Genomic DNA, 15,857 nt, shown 5'->3' with positions numbered 1-15,857 from the left:
AAAGAACCCTTATTGAAAGGAGGTTTTGTGCCTGGTGTGGTGGCACATGCCTTTAATCCCAGCACTTGGGAGGCAGAGGCAGACAGATTTCTGAGTTTGAGGCCAGCCTGGTCTACAGAGTGAGTTCCAGGACAGCCAGGGCTACACAGAAAAACCCTGTCTCGAAAAACAAAAACCAAAAAAAACCCCAAAAAAAACAAACTAAATCAAAACAAAAATAAGAAGTCAGAACCAAACACAAAACAAAGAAGCCAGGTGTGAGGACCCCTGCGGAGGCCACAGCACTGCTGTAACTTAGCAGGCGGCCTAGTCTACACAGAGATCTTATCTCAGAAAAAAGGAAGGGGCTGGAGAGACAGCTCAGTGGTTAAGAATACCAGCCGCTCTTCTGGAGCACCCAGGTTCAAGGCGGAGCACCCACGTGATGCTCACAACTATAACTCCAGTCCCAGGGGATCGATGCCCTCTTCTGGCCTCTACAGGCAGCAGGCATGGACATGGTACACAGATGTGTGTGTGTGCGTGTGTGTGTGTGTGTGTGTATGTGTGTGTGTGTGTAAAACATCCACACGGGAAAAAAAATAAAAGTAAACAAGAGGCAGTCAAATGGCTCAGCCACCAAAGACCTGGGAACTACACCATGGGGGAAAAATCAACCCTGAGTCATGGCACATACACGCCCATACAAATACAAGCACACGTGTGTACACACATATATGTGTACATACACACATACACTCACATATACACACACGCGCATGCATGTGTGCACCTACACACACACACATGCAAGTATGAGGACATGGAGCAGGAGGCTGCTGACGACGGGGGCTCAGGGGGTACCTGTAGTAGCTGAGCACGTTCTCGTCGTGCGCGTTGCCGGCCCTCGCCTCCTGGGCCAGCTGCCTCACGCTCTTCTCGTGGTGCTCGTTGTTCCTGTCCGTCCATGTGAGCCACACCTCCTCCTCTGAGTACTCGATGGTGAGGTACTCATGAGACTGTGCCATCTCCTTCACGGGCCGCAGCCTGCAGTCGGCGGCGGCACTGTCAGGGGATTGTCCCTGGCCACTCGGAGCCCCAGTGCCCGAGACAGGGTCTCTCTCTGTACCACCCCCGGTAGGAAGAGCCCAGCCCGGGTCTCTCTGCTGCTTCCGCACTTTCCACTCAGTGCCCCCAACCCTCCATCCACCCCACCCCACCCCCAAAGCCGGGCACTACAGGCACTGCGCTCATATCTACAAGGAACAAGAATGCCAGCACTAACCCGAGCCCCAGCAAACCCCCGGGGATGGGGCTGCTACTCACTCAGTCTGGATGAGAATGTCACTGTTCTTAGGGTCCAGCACACATTTGCAAATCAGCTCTTGGGTGACAGGGATGGCGATGCGGTTGGACACGCACAGGTCGGAGAGGTAGTCCAGGAATCTGGTGGATCAACACGACCAGCAAGAGACTCAGAAGCCGCCCCGCAGACCAGAAGCCTCACCCACCCTCCCTCCCAGATGTCAGGGGCAGCAGCCTGATGCCTCCGTGGGACAGGGCGAAGAGATGGAGTCAGGGGTTGGAGCAGGCACCGGCTCAGTCGCCAGCGGAGGGCTGGGGCTCCCCATGGCATGGGAATTTGCATCTCTTATGGCTACACTGAGACACATACACCCACACACACACCCAAGCCCTGGAAAGGAAGCGATATACCGTGCAGTTAACAACCAGCCTTAGAAACCCAGCACAGTGGCGCACGCCTGTAATCCTAGCGCTCTGGAGGCAGAGGCAGGCGGATTTCTGAGTTCGAGGCCAGCCTGGTCTACAGAGTGAGTTCCAGGACAGCCAGGGATACACAGAGAATCCCTGTCTCAAAACAAAGCCAGTGCCAGAGGCTGGAGGAGGCGGAGGGCAGGCGGGGGGTGCGGCGGGCACCTGGGCTCCCTGTTCTTGCGCACGAGGCTGACGAAGGTCTCCACCTCCGTCTTGGTGATATGTTTCTCCAGAAGCTTCCGGTTGTTGTGCAGCAGGGCAGTGATGGTGTCTTCGGCCAGGATGTCATAGCCAATCTGTGACTGCATCATCCCGAACTGCTTGGCTATGTGTTCCTGGGGGAGAGGGGAGCAGACGGGGGGAGGGGGAGGGTCACGGGGTGGCCATGGAGCCCCAGATCAGGACCAACACAGTGCTAACTGAACCTGGGGTTGCTGCTGCCTTCATTCCCCGTCTGTCTCCTACGGAGCTGAGATGACATCTGATCCTCCTGCCCCCTACTTTAAGGATGCTGGGATTACAGGCCATTACCACCCATGCCCTGTTTAGATGGCACTGGGAATGAACCCGGGGAGGGTCTGTGCATGCTAGGCAAGCAATCTACCAACTGAGTCACATCCCTAGCCGGCCTTGCCCATCTCCTCTACGGAGGCTCAGACTCGTGCTTGCCTCTCCCGCCCCCACCCTCTAGCCTCTGGAGCTATCCTGCAATTCAGGGACACCAGGACTGACCCATCTTTGTGACTGGACTGAGAGAGTCCCCAAGCAACAGTGAGCCTGCAGGACAGGGTACCCTCAAGATGTTAGCAATCATCTAGATGGCTAAGGCTAAACCCTAAACCAAATGGTCTTGTGGTCTATTGTAGGACCTGGGCTGAGACCCTGTGCTGCTTCACTCTGGCCCCCTGTCCCAGGCGCTCATCCGTTTAAACATAGAGCGCAGGGCGGTGCCCGGAGACAGACTTGGGGGGGTCACTAAACCACATTATCTTTCTTACTTATGATCCACACTGAATGTCTGTCTCTCTGTCCCTCCCTCCCTCCCTCCCTCCCCCTCTCCCTCTTCCCTTTCCCTCCCCTTCCCCCAGCTTTTCACCATTACTGGTGTCTTTAATAACAGAATAGGCGGCTGAACCAAGCATTTCTTCCAGTTACAGAACTGGACAGAATCTGAGCCAGAGGGGCACAGTTAAGGCCGTGAGGCCAGGCTTCCGTCCTGTGTTCAGTTATTTTGTGGGCCCGGGAGAGGAGTCTACACTGGCGAGAAAGCAGCCTTGAAAAGCTCACTTCAGGGAGAGAGAGACCCAGAGGCAGCTGCCCGGGCTGAAGGACAGCTTTACCGTACACGGATTCTAAGCTGTGATCCGGCTCTACCAGGGCCGTGCCTGCTTAGCAAGACTGGCTAAACGGAATAAAATAAATGATGAGACCTTGGTTCGAAAACGAAGAATTTTACACTAGGAGGTGGCACACGCCTTTAATCCCAGCACTCAGGAGGCAGAGGCGGGTGGATCTCTCTGTGGTTTGCATAGTGAGTTCCAGGCCAGCCTGGTCTACATCGTGAGACACTATCTCAATGAACCAAAAGACAAGGAGGAGGAGAAAGACACAGTATGTTAAGATAGCAACACCAGAGCCCAGGGCAGGCTCTGTGCACCCCGGAAACCAGCCCTACCATCTGGTGCCCTCCTGTACTCCGTGCCTGACTGCCAGCCTCTGTGCCCACAGGGATCCTGCTGAGGAGGGAAGACAGGGCTCATGCCCAGCAGGGACCGCGCAGTGCCCACCTGGTTCTTGCGGTAGTCCTCCTGAGAGTGCCGCAGCACCCGGTAGCAGAGGCGGAACATGTACTGGTAGGGGGCGTTCTTCTGGTCAGACAGTTCCTCCAGCCGCACCAGTGGTCCTTCACCTCCCTTGTCACGGAATGGAGCCTTCAGGATGCCGAAGATCTGAGGGGTGTAGAGAGTGAGAGGGACTCTCCCATCCTGCCTGCACCCCTCGTCATCCCAGGAGCCCTGACCCTAACTCCAGAGCTTCCCTTCACAGAAGCCCGGAGCTGTCCTCCTCAGCAGGATCCCCGCCTCTGTGGGCTTTAGGGGCCTCCCTCCATAATGAAGACCACAGTTCTCCCTCAGGAGGGAGTCACAATGAGGGGATTCCTACCCGGTGCTTAAGGAAGCGCCTGGCATGTGGTCATGGCTCAGATACATTTTCCTCCAATGCTTGGGACAGCACGTCGGCCCCTGTCTTGCTTGCTTGCTTGCTTGCTTGCTTGCTTGCTTGCTTGCTTGCTTGCTCGCTTGCTCGCTTGCTTGAAGCAAGCACTCTATTCCTGATCTACATCCTTGGCTCCTCATTGGTGGGCTCTCATGTGCTCTACCATGGATCCAAATCCCTACCTCTACCAGTGGCTGGATCTAGGCAAGGACTCTACCCCTGATCCACGCCCTGGGCCCCACATTGGTCAATTCTTTTTTTTTAATTTGGTTTTTTTGTTGTTGTTGTTTTTGATTTTTTTTCGAGACAGGGTTTCTCTGTGTAGCCCTGGCTGTCCTGGAACTCACTCTGTAGACCAGGCTGGCCTCGAACTCAGAAATCCGCCTGCCTCTGCCTCCAAAGTGCTAGAATTAAAGGTGTGCGCCACCACTGCCCGGCTCACATTGATCAGTTCTAGCATCTATGACTGAGCCATGTTCCCAAACCCCTGATAGAAAATTCTAGGCGGACATCTACCAGTGACCCATGCCCCTCGCTCTTACTGATGTATTCTAGGCAGGTACTCTAACTTAGCCATGCCCCAGACCATACCTGGAGGATTCCAGGACAAGTAATCTCCCACTGAGCCACACCCCCTCCACCACACCTTCAGTAAGAGGCCTGAACCCCATGAGAGAACCATGAGTTCCACTGGAGAGCCATAAGCCCCACTGGAGAGCCATAAGCCCCACTGGAGAGCCATAAGCCCCACTGGAGAGCCATAAGCCCCACTGGAGAGCTATGAACACTGTTGGAAAGCCAGGAGCCCCACTAGAGAACCATGAGCCCCATGGAGAGCCATGAACACTGCTGGAGAGCCATGAGCCCCACTAGAGAACCATGAGCCCCACTGGAGAGCCATGAGCCCTGTTGGAGAGCTATGAACACTGCTGGAGAGCCATGAGCCCTGTTGGAGAGCCATGAGCCCTGTTGGAGAGCCATGAGCCCCACTGGAGAGCCACGAGCCCCACTGGAGAACCACGAGCCCCGCTGGAGAGCCATGAGCCCTGCTGGAGAGCTATGAACACTGCGGGAGAGCTATGAGCACTGCGGGAGAGCTATGAGCACTGCGGGAAGAGCTATGAGCACTGCGGGAGAGCTATGAACACTGCAGGAGAGCTATGAACACTGCTGGAGAGCTATGAACACTGCGGGAGAGTTATGAACACTGCTGGAGAGCTATGAACACTGCTGGAGAGCCATGAGCCCTTCTGGAGAGCCATAAGCCCAGTTGAAGAGCCATGATCCCTGCTGGAGAACCATGAGCCCCGCTGGAGAGCTATAAGCCCCTGAAGAGCACACACACCTGCTTAAGTATGTTCTGCTCCCGCATCAGCTTCTGCCGCTCTCGGTTGGGCTTGGTGACCATGATGTCCAGGACATTCTGCCCATTGTTGGGAACATCGCTGACAAAAAACACCAAGTCCTCCAACAGCTGGATGACAAACCTGGCGAAGAGTAACACCAGAAGCATGAAGTACTGAGGGGACAGATCCCAGGGGGCCTGCCAGCACGTGCTCACACAGGCAGGCAGACTCACTCTGACCCGGTCAGCCTGCCCTCCCTGGACCCCACACTGCCCACAACTCCATCCCCGTCCCAGTGCACCTGCGGTCGTTCTGGCTGATGAAGCCTTCGTTGAGTTTCTCCACAGCGCTGGCCAGCATGGAGCTGGCGTCGTTGGCAAAGTCCAGGTCGCGGATCTCTGACACGGGAACTGACACAATGGCAAAGGCTTCCTTGTCCTCCTTGGTGGGGCACGTGCCCAACTGCGGAGACAAGGGTCAGCATCATGCCAGGGATAAGCTGCAGCCCAGGCCCCAGCCCCACGCACAGCACAAGGGCCCGCACCATGAGCCGGATAGGCCGTTCCTCCTCCACATCGATGGGCGCGTTGGTACTCTGGATCCAGGTGTTGGTACAGAGGTGCCGCAGCCGCACGTAGGAGTTCCTAGGCGAGAGGACACAGCGGGTAAACGAGGGTGCCGCACACCGCGGCTGCTCTCTGCTCACCACTCCCTGTAGCATCCTCTTCCTCTACATCGCACACCTCCACAGTACGGCACCGAGGATGGGGGCCCCTGAGAATGCACCCAGACAAAGCAAGCCCCAAGAGTGTCAGGTAAGAGACAAGGGGCTAACAGTTCATTAATTCCCAGGAATCCTAGTGACAGACACTTGATCTACAGATGACAGACCAAGGCAGTGAGGTCTCATGGCTAGAAGACACTAAGGCCAGATGATACAGAATTCTGTTTTGAGGCATGCATCCGTGTGTGTGTGTGTGTGTGTGTGTCTGTCTGTCTGTCTGTCTGTCTGTCTGTCTGTCTGTCTGTGTGTCTGTGTCTGTGTCTGCACGCACACACACATGTGTGCATGTGTGTCCACCTGCATGTTCCCGCGTGTACACGGGAATACAGAGGCTTGAGTGCATGTATGGGTTCATGGCTGGAGGCTGGCATGGGTCATTTCTTCCATTGCCCTCCACCTTGTATAGGGGCAGGGTTTCTGTTGAACTGGGAACTCAACACACTGCAGTGTCTAGCTAGCCATGCTGGCCACAAAGGTTCCCAGTCTCTGTCCCACACTGGGCGGCAGGCCCCCCTCCCACCTGGCTTTCGAGTGCGTTCTGAACAGCCAGACAGATGTTCATCCTTGGACAGAAAATGGTTCATTTGCAGATTCATCTCCGCAACCCTGTTATATTTCCTTTCCTTTATTTCTTTCTATGTAAAGGCAAGGTCTCCTGAAGGCCCGGCTGACTTCACGTTCACCACGCAGTGGAGGATAGCCTCCACCTCCTGCATGCTGGAATTACAGGCAAGAGCCACCTCCCTGGCTTACATACTGATAGATATGGAACCCAGACCTTCGTGCCTGCCGGCCGAGCACTCTAGCACCCAAGCTGCAGCTCTGGGTGTGACATCCTACATCCTCGGGATGGCGGGACCTTACAGGCATGGGACTCTGACCTCCCCAGCCAGTGTCTGGGTTCTCCAGGCTGCCTGGCTGAGAACAGACGTTCACGCCTTGTGCCTGAGCACCTAGCTGGACCGGGCCAAGAGGCTGAGAGACACCTGTGTAATAAGCACAGGGCAGACCTGGGGGCAGCCATGGAGCTGGTCCTGCACACAGGCCAAGTGGGTCTCAGAACTGAGGCTCCCAGGGGCCCCAGAGACAAATGGCCTTAGGCAGGCGGCACACACCCACCGGGGCACGAAGGAGTCGGTTTTCTGCAGCGTGGTGGGGTCCAGCTCGAAGAGAGATGCGATGTCATTCCCATGTGGCACAGCCACCAGACGGTACTTGATCTTCTCGCCCGCGTTCCTGCGGCCAGTGCGGCTCTGGGTCCCCTGGAATGAGGCCACCATGTTAGACAAGGTCCAGTCCTTCCTTTCAGGCCCCAGAGCGACCATCTCCCTCCACTCCACCTATTTCCCAGGTTCCTTGGCCTCCCTTCCGGTCTCCACACCACTACCTCCCCATCCCCCCATCCTTCTCACGCCCCTGGGTCCTGCTCCTTACCGGTCCGGCTGCCTTAGGATCCGAGACGTCACCCTTGTAGCTGGGGTTTTCCTGAACAGGGGTACAAGGTGAGGGGTGGTTACCAGACACTATCAGCACACCCCCACCAAACACAGGGTCACCCCAGAAGGTATTTCCCAACAAGGTGTCTCCCCCAGGCCCAAAGTCCACGTGACTCCCGGGAGAACTGGGGAGGCCACCATGGTCCCTTCTTCATAGGCCCATGCGTGAGCAAGCACACACGTGTGAGCTGCGCCGTCCCCGCACACACAGATGCCCCGTACCCCGCCCCACTCACCTCAGCGGCCAGGTAATTGCCTGTGGCCAGGTGCTTGAACCTGTACAGACCGTTCCAGTGTCCGGCGCCCCCGCGGCAGGGGTCGTGGTGGACCACCTGGGGGCACGCAAGAGTGAGGAGGAGGAGAAAGACCCTGTGGGGGTCAAAGTGCCAGGTCCTCCCTGGCCACTTGGCTACGGAGGGTTCCAGGGGAGGGGTGGGACAGGCGTTCCACCCTCTAGGATGGGGGGGGGGGGCGCTGTTCTCACCTCCACCTCCCAGAGTGCGTTGGAGCTGGTGGCCGAGGTGGCGGACTGGCGGAGCGTGGTCCTCAGGAACACCTGCAGCTTGCCCCTGTACTCATCACAGGTCAGGAACTTCTCCTGCTCCGCGTGGAACAGCCGCACCACGTCTCCCTGAGCGTGCGTGGGGTTAGAACATGGAGTTAGATGCTCAGAGACACACCTTCAGGCTCAGGGACCCCGTGTAGGGCCTGGTCCCTTAGACGTGGCCGGCAGGACCTCCTGCTGCTTATCCAGGAAGGTGACCGGAGAGGGAGAAGCTTCCGGCCACAGGACAGCAGGGTGCTGTGATGGCCCTCTATGTCAGCTTCCCAAATTCCAACCCGCCTGGCACCTCCCTCCCTTACCAACTTCCAAACACCTCTAATAACCAAGCCCAGGAAAGCAGCATGGACTCCCCCTTCTTCTTCCCCCCCCTCTCTAAATTTATTTTATGTATGTAAGTACACCGTTGCTGTCTTCAGACACACCAGAAGAGGGCATCAGATCCCATTTCTGATGGCTGTGAGCCACCATGTGGTTGCTGGGATTTGAACTCGGGACCTTTGGAAGAGCAGTCGGTACTCTTAACTGCTGAGCCATCTCAGCAGCCCCAGGGCTTGTTTTATATGTGCTGAGATGCGCCACAGGGAGGCTTGGGGCGGGGCAGGGGGAGCTCTGACTGGTGCTGGGACAATATGAAGGCCTAGTGAACAGAGAGGGGAAGCACTTGAACAACACAGGCTGATGGGGAGAACTGGGACCATCAGAGGGACAAGGAAGGCAGACCCTGGAACCACAGCCAGGAAGGAGCGAACTGTGTGTCTGCGGCTTCTGGGCAGGGCGGTGTGGTGCCTCTCAAGGAACCTGCTTTGAGGCCTAGCATCCTCAGGGATCCCCAGAACATTCCAACTGGGGTGCCTCACACCCTACCCTACCCCTAACCTGCCTCACCACCAGAAACTTGGTTTTTAGGCTTCACAAACATCCCCTGCCTCAATATGTATTCACTGCAGGTGTAGCAAGCTGCTGTCCCCCAACCCCTCCTCCTCTCCCAAGTTCGGTCACCGGTGGGGACCGACAAGAGGCCCTGACCCCTGACGGCAGGCAGGAGCAGCCTCTCCCTGCCAAAGTTCTGGGCACAGTGTGGGGCCCACAGAACAAAAACCAGAGACAGGAAAGGCTGCTCAAGGGATCTGGGCACCCTGAGGTGGAGGACAGGGCGGGGAGGACTCCAAAGAAGAAAATGAGGCAGAAGAGACAGCCGGGACACGTCGTGGGGACGTGCTGGAGGTAGAGGGAAGCTGAAGGGGTACAGAGTCAAGGCGGTCATTTCCCAGGAAGAGGAAGGGGCCTGAGGGGAGGGGCTCCGGACTTACCCCCTTCAGCACCTCCTCCAGGTGGTCGCGGAACTGCATGAATAAGTTGATCTTCCAGCTGGTGTTGCAGTTGACAGAGTTGACCTGCGGGGGGCAGCAGGCTGGTGGCACGGCTGGCAGAGCCAGTTGCCTACCGTGGACAGTGCTGAAGACCAAGGAGGAGAAGCCACCCCAGCTCCTGTCGTAGGTGGCTCAGGGTGCTCCCCGCAGCCAAGGTGAGGCCAAACCCTTGTGGCAGCCAGAGAGTGGCGCAAAGATGAAATCAAACACACCCACCCACCCCTCCATCCCCCACCCCCGGTCAGGGGCAAGGCTGGGAAACAGTGAGGCTCAGGGTCCTGGGACATTTGAGGGAGGGGCACCCACACAGCCAGAGATCTGTGGCCAGCCCTCAGCCCCAGGACATGCCCCACGCCCCCGACCCCACTCACCTCTTTGCAGCCAGCATTATCACTAAGCTCATAGTTGCTGGCATGTAAGGGCTGCCCGGCATTGACAGGATTCAGGATCACCTTGTCCCCCACGACCACCTGGGGGACAGACGGGGCAAGGTAAGGTGAGATCAGAGGCACATTTCCCTCCAGGGTCCTCTCCCTCTGCTCTGTGTCCCTTCTAAGAAAGGACTAGAGCCTCACGCAGTCCCTCTGGAGTGTGGTCCACACATCCACCCAGGCCCCTCCGTGCTCACATTATCCCCATTGCTCCGAAGCTTCCAGAAGGGCTGGATGAAGAGCCAGGAGCCCTCGTTGCCCGTAGCATCCAGCGTCACCCGCATGGCGTTCTTCTCCAGCAGGGCTGGCAGCCGCTTGTTCACGGTTAAGTATTTGTTGCTCTTCATATGCAGAAGCTGAGGCACAGGTGGGGCTGGAGTGAGGTCACCAGGCCTGAGAGGCCAGGCCCTTGGGGAGGAGGAGGAGGAGGCTGGGCCCTTGGTCACACAGGGTGTCATCACAGGCAGACACGCAGCAACGCAAACAGTCACAAGCACGCACGCCTTGTCACAGGGGAGCAGTCAGTCTCAGCACGGCACGCCAGGTCTGAGTGCAGCTCAGCGGGAGACGACCTGCCAAGCACACACAGGTCCTGGCTCATCCCGCACCTCCACGCCTCAGCTCCTGTCATCTTGCCCCCAAACGTAGTCCAGGATGACCTGAGACTTCTCACCCTCCTCCTCCCTGCGTTTCCTGAGCGAGCGCTGGGGTCACAGGCAAGCATCACCTGGCCCATTTATGAGATGCTAGGGATGAGCCCAGTGCTTTGCGTACACCAGGCAAGCACTCCACCCATTAAACTACATCCCCAGCCCTGGTTAATCGAACACAGAATCTTCCAACAACCCCCAGGGGCAAGGGTTAAAGCCTCAGGTGGGCTAAGAAGCTTTGCCCTGGAAAGTTGACTCCACTGATAATGCTGGTGGGTCCAGGAGCTTCTAATCAGAGGATGGACTATCTCCGAGAGGTCTCTCTGAGGTGGCAGGGTAACGGACCCACTAAGGTCCCAAGCACACCACGTGCGCAGTCTCCTTCCTGGAAGACTTCGATTGTTCTTATTAAAGCAACAGTTCTGCTTCTGAAGGTGCCTGTCTGCCTTCATTCCCACATCGCCTCCATCAAACCTGATCTAGCAAACGCTATCACTGGCTGGCTTTAAGATTTATTTTCACTTTATGTGTACAAAGGTTTTTCCTGCATGGATGTATGGCTACCGTGTGCATGCAGTACCCACAGCAGCCAGAAGGGGGCATTGGATTCCCCTGGAACATGAGTTCCGGATACTTGTCAGCAGCTCTATGTAAACTGCTGGAAGTTACTGCTGGAGGGGTCCTCCGAAAGAGCAGCGAGTGCTCTTAGGCACTGGGCCATCTCCCCAGTCCCCCCTGGATGGCTTACAAATGGAGTAAATGAGGCATAGGGGGTTAAGGAATTTGTCTGAGGTCGCAGCACTTTAGGAATGGCAGGGCCACACTGAGATGAGAACCTAGCTACGTATGAGCTCATGACCCCTAAGCTAAAAACACTCCCCCGGGCACAGTACCAAAGTGCAGTCAGAGATACAAACACCACACACACACACACACACAGTATACCCATACACATATATACATGCACACACAGACACACACATACATGCACACACAGACACATACACACACATATACACATACAGACACACAGATACACACATAGCATGCATACACACACAATTACACATGCACACAGATATACAAACACAGACACATGCACATACACACATACATGCACATGCACACTCAGACATATACACACATGCACACATACTCAGACACACACATAGCATGCATACACACTCACACATGCACACACATACATGCGCACAGACATACAAACAGACACATGCACATACATGCATGCACACGGACATACAAAGACAGACACTGCATGCACACATACACATATGCATGCACATGCACACGAACACACATATGTGCACACCCGAAGGCAGGGAATGGCGCTCTGCGCCAAGGCCACACCTGAATCACGCTGCCGTACTTCACCACGTCCCCATGCACCTTCTTGTTCTCTGTGTCGTTTTGCTTCTGCTCCATCTGGGCTGCGTGCTGCAGACACACAGGGTAGGGAAGGCTCAGAAGCTGCTCCTCTCAGAGGGAGATGCCTGCATGTACACGCTACACGCGTGAGCATGCACACACACACAAACACACCCCGAGGCTCACATTCACCTTGGACCCGTCTCAAGTGTTGCAACCAGGAGGCCCTTCATGGGATGACAAAATCCCTCCCACTAAAGCAATAGCCTAGATGCCGAGAGCAGCCAGTGGCCTGACAGCTCACCCCAACCTGGCCTCATGCCTCTGACACATCCAGCAACCTAAAACCTGAACGTGCTCCCCACCCCACCCCACCCCACCCCATTCTCCAAGATACCTCCACTCCAGGCTAAGCTGGGCAAAGGCCACTTCCCACTCCTTCCCCGCCCCTTCCCTGATGCTTCACCAGCTCAGGCGGCCTCAAGGTTGAGCTCCATTGCCTCTTGGGGGATCCTCTTAATCTGCCATCCACCCAGAACCTCCCCAGGAAAGGTCTCCTCCATCAGACAAGCACACCCTGAGCACAGTGGTCCCTCTGTCCTTCCTCCCCCTCGGTGCTAAAACCAAGCCTAAGGTAAATCAAGTCAGGGAGGGCTACAGCAGCTGCCACGGGGCCTTGCATTTGCCACACGTCCCTCCACAAAGCTACAGTGTGGGGCTCTGACCCTGTGGCTCAGATGTGAGGCCCCAGTTCATCCTGAGGAACGGCCCCCACCCCGAGACCAGAGCTCAGGCAGCCCTTCCAGGCCTCCAGACAGGTCACAGCTACAGGGAGGGATCCACCTAGGCCCTATTTCAGTCCCACACCCTCAGGACAAGGGGCTCAGAGGCACACAAGCTGCTGACCCTAGTCCAAGTTTCCTATGGCTGATGTCAAGACCAGGGCTAGACCTCAGTGTTGTTAGGAGAAACTCAGGATGTGAGCTGACGTGTGGCCCCTCACCAGGCCCAGCACCTCAGCTGTATACATGTGACCAAGAAACACAAGAGGCGTCAAAGACCTAGGGGCTGCCTTAGCTGGACTCCAGACTCACAGTGTGGGCTGGCCGGTCCTGTCGAGGAGCTCTGAGCTCCAGGCCGATAAAGCAAATGGGAGCTAAGGCTAGACCCATGGTTCTCAAATTAGGTTCCCTGGAGACACATCTCCAGGAGCCACTGGAAGGCCTGAGTGGCTGTCTGAGTGGCTCATATCTAATCGTTGAGTCATGTGCCCTGACTCAGGGCAGGAAAGACTTGCACAGACTCTGGGTTCCTAGATGGGCACTTCTCTTCCTGTTTGTCCTGAGTCATGGCCTGCAGTGGCCCTACTGTGCAGCCGCATACTTGCAGCTTCTGCAGCAGCACCACGTCGGCAATCTTCTCTTTGTCCTGCTTAGTCTGCTTGGCTTTCCAGTACTGTTTCTGTGCGGAGTAGCGGTTCATGGGGCACACTTTGAAGAGGCAATCTGGGTGGGGTAGGAAGAGATAAGCGCCCAGTCAGAGCTCAGAGCTTCCTGACAGAACCCCGGTGTCCCCGCCTCTCCCAGCCTCCTGCCCACTAGGTGGGACAGGACAGAAGAGGGTAGAAGCTGACTCAGGGGCTGAAGAGATGGCTCAGCGCTTAGGAGCGTTGACTGAGCAACCATGTGGCAATGTAACCCAGCATCCATGTAACAAACAGGGGTAGGGGGCATCCACACGACACTGTTACCCCAGCCCCAAGGGGGATGGAAGAGTGGGGCATAGGCCTTTCAGCTTCACTGAAACAGAAGCTCCTGGAACACACACACACACACACACACACACACACTGGGGTCTCAGGAAGAGAAGCTGTCACTTGGGGGAGGACAGACGCCCTTCTCCCTCTAGCAAGGTGACCAGAGAGGTTCTTGGCCTCACTCTGCAGATGTGGACAGATGTTCACACCTGCCTCATTCCTTAACAGAGCACCCCGCCTCCCGGGTTTGTCTTCATCTCTCAGATGACTCAGACATCTGACGGTAAGGCTAGATCATGCCCGCAGGCCGGACTGTTTTCCCACCGCCACAGCCTGCTTGGTGTCTCCCTCCGCCCCACAGACACCAGCACTGCCGGCTCCCTGGAGACCCTGCCTCAGCAAGTTCTGCCTCTCAGCCTCTGGACTCCAGTCAGGACAAACTCACGGTCCAGAAACACAACTGCTACCGAAATTTTCATTTTGACCTGTCACTCCTATTATAAATCTCACTAAGCTACATCCCAAAGGCTGATCTGAGTCATGTTTGTTTCCTAAGCCATCCTCCGTGTAGTCACCAACTGCTACTAATGCCAGGCTCCTGTGATTCTCTGAGAGACTAATCCGTTGACTGGAGGAAGCAAGCTTCACTACTCTCTAGGTCTTTCGTAACCTAAGAAAATTGATACTCAAATAGAACCACGACACATGACAAAATTTCAGTTATTTACTATAAACTATATTTATCATGGTCTAAGTAACTTTCACATAAAGATCACATTTGCATCATGAGAGTGCTTAGGGCTTCATAAGAATTATTAATTATTAATTTTTCCCATTCTAGTAATTACTAACATCTCTCTAAGTGATTTTAAGCCATTTACATTTGATTAATTATTGGAATATTTACATTTTATCTTGGCATTTTCCATTTTTCATTTCTTTTTGAGATTGAAACTTTCATTCTCCTTTCCTATCCATGGCTTCGTGGTATTTTTGAGTACAGGGGCTGACTTTTAACTCCTGAATGTTACTACTGACCTTGTAATGTAGGTGTGTGACGTTAAAGTTTAACCGGTATGGTATATATGCAGCTTCCTTATTTGAGAAATGATTACGCAATCCACTGTGCTACCATATCAGAAAAAAAAAATCTCTAAATGTAGACACACTGCGGGGGGGGGGGGAAGCTTGTCACTTTTGTAAGCCCAAACTTCACAAAAAACAGAATCCTGAATTTCTGTTTAACCAAAGGAGGCCTCAGTTGGAAAGCCTAAAATCTGATGGAAGAGAAGAATGCTCGCCAGGGGCTGTGCGCGTGAGCAGGTGTGAACACCTCTGTGCGCGTGAGCAGGTGTAAGCAGGTGTGAGCACCTCTGTGCACGTGGGCAGGTGTGAGCACCTCTGTGCATGTGGGCAGGTGTGAGCACCCCTGTGCACGTGGGCAGGTATGAGCACCCCTGTGCACGTGGGCAGGTGTGAGCACCCCTGTGCACGTGGGCAGGTGTGAGCACCCCTGTGCACGTAGGCAGGTGTGAGCACCCCCGTGCACGTGGGCAGGTGTGAGCACCCCGAGGTTTGAGAGAACCTGTGTACCCTGTGCATCGTGAGCACCCCAACATGGGAAGAGCCACGCCCTCGTGGCCTGGGGGGGGGGGGGCACTGATCATCAGACCACAACTCTGGGAGCAACAGATTTTTACCAGGAAAGCGCAGGGCATGGGGTCAGAGGACAGGAAGAAGTCTCAAGGACAGGACCCTCTTCCTACAGACCCATCATATCCTCCCTAAGGTCCCTCTCGAGGTCAGAGCTGGCTATCAGGCCCTGGGAATCTAAAATAGATCTGTTCTCCCATCAGCCTATGGAGTGCAGAGGTCCCGAACTATTGAGGAGAGAAGTAGAGAAAGGCTAGTTTCATGGAGGAGAGGGAGGGGAGGGGAAGGAGGAAGAGGGAGGGAGAGAGGAGGAGAAAGAGGGGGAGGGGAGAGGAGGAGGAAGAGGAAGAGGAAGAAGAGGAGGAGGAAGGGGAAGAGGAAGAAAGAGGAGGATGGGAAGAGGGGGACAGGGAGGAAGAGGAGGGAAGAGGGAGAGGAGAAGGGGGAG

The 15,857-nt window shown here is 55.6% G+C and overlaps 1 protein-coding gene across 1 annotated transcript in view; it reads right to left on the bottom strand.

Annotated features, from left to right (window-relative positions):
• Positions 1-15,857, bottom strand: part of Itpr3 (inositol 1,4,5-trisphosphate receptor type 3) — a 64,208-nt gene that overhangs the window by 24,941 nt on the left and 23,410 nt on the right. The window contains exons 3-18 of the mRNA XM_021221506.2: positions 13,384-13,505; positions 11,983-12,069; positions 10,162-10,320; positions 9,905-10,003; positions 9,474-9,557; positions 8,083-8,229; positions 7,835-7,930; positions 7,537-7,587; positions 7,222-7,364; positions 5,863-5,962; positions 5,620-5,780; positions 5,318-5,459; positions 3,543-3,704; positions 1,918-2,090; positions 1,306-1,425; positions 844-1,026 (exon numbers count right to left, since the gene is read on the bottom strand). Of these exons, the coding sequence (XP_021077165.1) occupies positions 844-1,026; positions 1,306-1,425; positions 1,918-2,090; positions 3,543-3,704; positions 5,318-5,459; positions 5,620-5,780; positions 5,863-5,962; positions 7,222-7,364; positions 7,537-7,587; positions 7,835-7,930; positions 8,083-8,229; positions 9,474-9,557; positions 9,905-10,003; positions 10,162-10,320; positions 11,983-12,069; positions 13,384-13,505 (2,029 nt within the window). The remainder of the gene's footprint in view (positions 1-843; positions 1,027-1,305; positions 1,426-1,917; positions 2,091-3,542; positions 3,705-5,317; positions 5,460-5,619; positions 5,781-5,862; positions 5,963-7,221; positions 7,365-7,536; positions 7,588-7,834; positions 7,931-8,082; positions 8,230-9,473; positions 9,558-9,904; positions 10,004-10,161; positions 10,321-11,982; positions 12,070-13,383; positions 13,506-15,857) is intronic.

The sequence above is a fragment of the Mus pahari genome, chromosome 21 (assembly GCF_900095145.1).
Source record: "Mus pahari chromosome 21, PAHARI_EIJ_v1.1, whole genome shotgun sequence".
Lineage (NCBI taxonomy): Eukaryota > Metazoa > Chordata > Mammalia > Rodentia > Muridae > Mus > Mus pahari.
The sequence above is the reverse complement of the archived record's forward strand: the minus strand, read 5'-3'. Positions and strand labels throughout refer to the sequence as shown.